General features: G+C 41.5%; 1 protein-coding gene across 1 annotated transcript; it reads right to left on the reverse strand.

The window, feature by feature from the left end:
• Window positions 1-694: 694 nt before the first annotated feature.
• On the reverse strand, window positions 695-4353 carry RFK (riboflavin kinase). Its single transcript, XM_082301822.1, has 4 exons — window positions 4063-4353; window positions 2299-2450; window positions 1365-1467; window positions 695-831 (listed from the first exon to the last, which is right to left on the reverse strand). The coding sequence occupies exons 1-4, from the start codon at window positions 4142-4144 to the stop codon at window positions 701-703; spliced, it is 468 nt and encodes a 155-aa protein (XP_082157948.1). The 5' UTR covers window positions 4145-4353; the 3' UTR covers window positions 695-700.
• Window positions 4354-6031: the final 1678 nt, after the last annotated feature.

Genomic DNA, 6031 nt, shown 5'->3' on the forward strand with positions numbered 1-6031 from the left:
ACTTTTATTCATTTTTTGAAATTAAGTGAAACACCTCTTCAGAATTCAACTACACAAATCACATGTTGTCATAAATTCAGTCAGCTGTGAAGAGGTATAGCTCAGATTCTAGCAACACAATAAGCAACAGTGATTTCTTCCATTTCAAATAAACTTTAAATAAATAATTTCAATTAAATTAACAGCTTCAGCCATAACAGCTGTAGTATATAATAAACAAGAACTATAGAGAATTAATCTTGCTATTGTTATCTAATCATATCTAACTGCAGGAATTTTCTGAGTCAATCAATAGCAACATTTTCTAAGCTAAAATCCAGATCTAAGAATGACATAAAAAATGGGAAAATAAGCTGGAATGACATTATGTTAAAAACAGACATTCTTCATTAAATGAGCTAACCACACCTTAGGGTTACAATTAACTTTGGTCATGTTCTGAATGTGCTCAGATCTCTAAAGACCCAGTAACTTTAGGATACATAATTTATCTATAAGGACATAGTACAGCCTTCTAGTTCTTTTGTATAACTGGGCAAAAGAAAACTGAAATCATCTTGTACGGTTGGTTGTGATCTCAGTTATCTAACAAACATATGACACAAAAGTATCTCACAGAGCAGTGCAAACATAAAAGCTCCATGACAGGGGACAAAATAAGAAAAATAAATTAAAAAGAAAAAAGGCTGCATGGGTTTTCTCAGTTGTCATTTACTGTTTTGCCTTCTGGCAGATGAAAAAAGTTATCTTCCTTGAGTTTACGATGTTCTGGTAGATCTAGCTGTCTTTTTGCTTCTTCAATGTCTTCCTGAATTGCCGAAATGAGTGCATCTGCAAAAGGTAAGAATAGGGATATTTGAAAGTTGGTTTGTATTCTGGACACAGTAACAAGTGAAAATAAGGCACCACAAAACTTCAAACAACAATTACAGCAGTAGAATATAACTAGGATGTTTGAAAGGCAGAATTCTTTGCTTGTAAAATGTCTTTTAACATGCCAAAGTTGCATTTTACCCATTAACAGCACTACCCTCTTCTTTTCCCAAAAGACATGTTAGCAATTCTGTTTCAATACTAACAAAACTGCATTTTAAGAAGAAATTAATACACTTGACTTTTTTGACAAGCCCGTGATTTTAAAATTATTCCTCAGACAAGTGAAAGAAAAATGTGGGGTTTTAGTGTGATACATTAGAAGATGTGGGGGTATGTTTTTTGATTTTTAAGTTATGAAAAAATTTTACTGAAATTTCAAAGGCTAACAGATAAAACATCTCATGATGGAAGGAGATACAGTGAAGACACAGAACTTGCATGAATAAGACAAAAAAGAAACTAGTTTGAGGGAGACCTCCAATACTGACCTAAGGAATCAAAGTTTTTTTCCGGTCGAATGTATCCTGTTATGACTATACTAAGAATTTCTCCATAAAAGTCTTCTTTGAAGGTGTGGATAATGTGCGTTTCCTAAAGGAAGAGAAGTAAATGAACAATTATTATGAACTTAGGAGTTTATCTCCCTCTCTGAAAGTATGCAGGCCTAATATTCAACATTCAAATTCTCAACAGATAAAAATAAAAGGGACATTTAATATAGCATGTATAATCCAAAATTAAAAGGCCAGGGCTTTAGTTTTTATTAGGAAGTAGAATTGCACTTTGCATGGAATTTTAAAAAAATTACTCCCTTAAAGAGTAGAAAGTGTATAAAGAGAAAAAACATCCCCAAAGCTGTTACAGCTCAGGATTTTAACTTCACCATCCTTACATCCTTATATGCCTTTAAATATTTATTCTGTACATTAAGCTGCAGCACCTCATGTATGGATTCCATCATTTAAAAACAGAATTATTTTAAAAATCATTACTAATTAAGCTGCCCCAACATCTCCTATCTGAAATGCAGATACATTGCAGAGAACAACAGATTATTACTATGTTCCAGCTCATGCTAAGGCTCTCATAACCAGTAAATTCAATGCATTTATCAAGGTTATGTTTAATTTGCTACCAGCAACTCAAGCAACCATCATTTCAAATACTGTTACATTTTAAATTTGGAAGTAGTAAAGAAACAGTGGAACAGAAGAAAAAAAACTTTATTCAACTTCATCTGCATATTCTCTGGTTACAGAGACTATATTCTTTTCAGAATATAAATATTATACTGATAACAACTGCATTTCTAATGGTGCGCAAATTCCTAGATATCATTCATCAGTCAAATCCTGCGTATCTTGTTAAAATTCATCTGGTCTTTTATTACAATAAAAATCCCACAAACCCCAAAATTCTTACCACTGATTTCTTAGTATTCTTATAGAAGGGATTCCATCCTATGCTCAAAACCATTTTATGCACATCTCCATTTCCAACACAGGCCCATCCATAGTATATACCAGTAGAGATATCAGGTGGAAAGCTTTCAACCACTTGCTCAGAAAAGTTAGCTGTAAAAATTTTATAAAGTGTAAAGTGTGAGCGACTTAGTTAAGAATGTAACAAGTGCAAGTTAAGAATATAACAGGATCTTCAAATACTTAAAAGCCAAACTCTGCCTACATACTATTTACAAACATAACACTGGTGATGATAAGAATAACACAACATACCATTTGGCAAAGTATAAAACAGCTTCATAAAATTCAGTCACTGTGGCAGTACCAGAGTTACTACATCTCCTACATGCACACCCACTGTATTTTATAGTTTCCTTTCTCTTCTGCAATAATAATTAATAAATATGTCATATCTACAGCCAGAACACATTTCATTCTTAGGACAATTACTACAGCTTTACTATGATGAAAAATGAGAGGGGAAAAAATCAACTTTCTTCTGCACTATAAAAGAAAATCTCAGAACTATTTATTAGTAAAATATTTGCTGATTAAATAAAATATCTAGAAGCAAATGCAATAATTATTTAGTCATCTGTCAATTTTGTACAAGTTCACTTACAGAGGCCTCTGTGGATTTGAGATTTCCTTTGAAAAATACATATTTACAGTAAAATAAAATTTCCTTTTGACTGAATTTAACCTTCTCTCAAAATTACTATCCTACGTCTATTTCCCAGATGAATAGATCTCTTCATGCAAGATACCAAACCGATTTGAAAGGACAGTTACCAAATTTTTATCAAAGCTCCCAGACATTAACGGCTTCCTTTCCGCGTTCCCTAATACCAACACACCATTTATAAACAAGAGAAGAATGTGACATTCTCAGATGCCAGAAATCCAGCACCATAAGCGTAACCTTATGAAGTTTCATGTCCATTAGAAGAAGTGCCATATGACCTCTGACCTCAGTGTCTGTTTAAGGCAGGTCAAAATTCTCTTGCAGTAGTCATCTGGCTGCATTTAGACAACTGAAACAGAGATGGGCAATAGGAAAATATATTCCCTGTAGGACAAGTCCAGCTGCTCTATTTCAAACTCTGCTTTACACCCCTTGAAATTTCTTCCTTGCTGCGATTCCCAATGCCTACTCTACTCCCTTCCTTATTCCTATCGGAGGTTTATGTGAAGGGATATTTTCCCAAGCTGCCACACCACAGCACCGTGAATGTGACCCTTATCTACATGCTGTACATCACGACGACCACTAGATGAAAAAAGGAACAAACATCAAAACTCAGAGAAACCTCTTTACAGACTGAGGGGTAGAGAATAATACAAGGGAGGGTGCAAGACGCTAAGCAAGGGGCGGGGGGGGGGAGGGAGGGAAGCGTCAGGAAAACGCCGATACCGAAGGAGGGAGGGCCGTTCTCGGAAAGCACAAGTCATAACAACAGCGCAGCTGTGCAGGGCAGCCGGGCGACTTTCGAGGTGAGGCGACCTGAGTCACAGCGCTGCTGCACCGCTGCTTGGCAGGAGCACGGCACGGCTCCGCTCGAGGGGCGCGACAGGGACCGGCTGCAGAAATCCCCGCCCGGCGCCTCACCGGCGGCAGCGCTCCCGGGGCCCGGCGCGGACCCCCAGCCCCACGGCCGGGCCCAGACCCAGGGACACCCCGCCCGCGTTGCTTCCAGGAGATGTGCCCCCCGCGCCCGCTCACCCGTGGGAATGCCCAGCTCCTTGGAGCCCCTGCCGAAGCCCTTCACCACCTCCCCGCGGCAGAAGTACGGCAGGTGCCTCATGGCCCCGCGCTAAGGCGCCGGCACCGCGGGCCCGCCGCGCCGCTGCACCGCTCACCACCGCCTCCCGCACAGGGCGCTACCAACGACAGGGGAGGAATCAGAATGCGCGCTCAGGCTTGCGATCCACACAACTCTCCGGCGGCTCCTGCCACCCTCCAGAATGGCCGTGCCCGCCCCGCATGCCCAGTGTGCCCTCCCTTGCCGGGGGGACTGCGATCCCGGCCGGAGTGGGGCGGGGCGGAGCGGGCGGGCGGAGCTGGATGGTGATCGCGCCCGGAGGGGGGCGGGCGGAGCCGAACGGCGATCGCGGCCGAAGCGGGGCGGGCGGAGCCGAACGGCGATTGAGCAGGCGGGCGGTGCCTGCGAAGGGCGGCGAGCCTTGGCGTGCGCTACGAGGCACCGTCGCTCGTCAAGGCCAGCGCCGTGCCCTTTCCTGCTGCCCATGGGTTTCGTCACACTCGGCTCTCCGCGGGCAGCTGCGTCTGGTCCGTGCTGCAGTTTCTTCCGATGGAAACTGCGCAGTGACAGCTGTGACTGTTCTGCACCAGCTGCCACGTCCTGACCCTCGTATCCGAAAGGCTGCACCTCGCACCCTGCGCCACGCGTGGAGACAGGGATTGTTGCTCCCTTGGTAGCCCTAAATTTGCCTTTTCGCTCAGAAAAGGCCAAATGCTTCAGTGCACAGCAGACATTCAGGAAAGCCCCGAGAACAGGTCGTCTTTTGTGACATGCTCCGGCGAACTGTAGTTGCGCGCTTAAAACAATCCAACCAACCAAAACCCAACAACAAACCAAACTAAAACCAAACCAAAAAATCAAACCATTTTTACTCACCTCTGCTTTACATCATGCTCACGTCTCCCTCTATCTGCCATTACTGCCGGTAGTACCGGGATCTCCTTTGGAAAAAAACCGTCAAGACAACAGTGCTCATCCTGTGTTCACTCAGCTTAAAGGAAAATAAAGGGTAACTGAGCATTTATCTTCCTTCACTTCCTGTCTCCAGTTGCTCTTCATGTTGATGAAGCTCATTAATGTATTCAGATGATTAACACTTTTTTTCTATTGCCCTGATCCAACTTAAATAAATTCCAGATTGTATGAGTTCAAAATAGTAGTATTGTGGAAGATGTCCATAATCTCGGTAAATTACAGAGCAGCCAACCTGCCAGCACACAGTTTCTTTGTATCAGTGATACAATAGGCCATTTGAGTTCTGGGGTCTCATTCAGCACTGCTGTGCTGCACATAAGCATATTTGTGTTTAAACACATAACTGTTATCCAGAAACACCATCCAGAAAATCCCCGAAGTGAATTGCCACTTTCTTTTCTTTTCTTTCCCCCCTTCTAGAACAGAGCTTCTAATTTCACCAGTTTGATATAAGTAATAAAAATATTTCAGGACTTACCTCTAATTTAGTTTGGTATTTTTTAATGTGGAAAAGCAATGTAAACATCCTTGGCTTGTGCTTGTATTTAATTGTATTCCAAATAAATAACTTTTTAAAATGGGAACTGTTCTGAGAAACTGACTTATATATCATCTTATAAAGCACTGACTGATCATGGAAGCTGTGGACACAAGCTGTTTTATATAAAAAGGCAAAAAAAAGTTATAAGTGATTTTGCCTCAAACTTATCCTCTTCTTTTCTTCTTTCATTTCTCTTATCCCAACTCCCTGCCATCCTTTTCAGGGTAACATTCAAATTCATTACGTCAGTTTTAGTAGCTTTGATTGTCTTAGAGAATCACCATATGTGTAACTGGAACAAGCAACAGAGTGGTGATGGTATACATGTAAGAAGAAAAAGTGGGAGATATCCTAAGTATGCTACTGGCAGGTCAGTTCTGTTCTGCTGTCTCTGAGTGTGTAGAGAATAGTGC

The sequence above is a fragment of the Coloeus monedula genome, assembly GCF_965178545.1.
Source record: "Coloeus monedula genome assembly, chromosome: Z".
NCBI classification, from domain to species: Eukaryota; Metazoa; Chordata; class Aves; order Passeriformes; family Corvidae; genus Coloeus; species Coloeus monedula.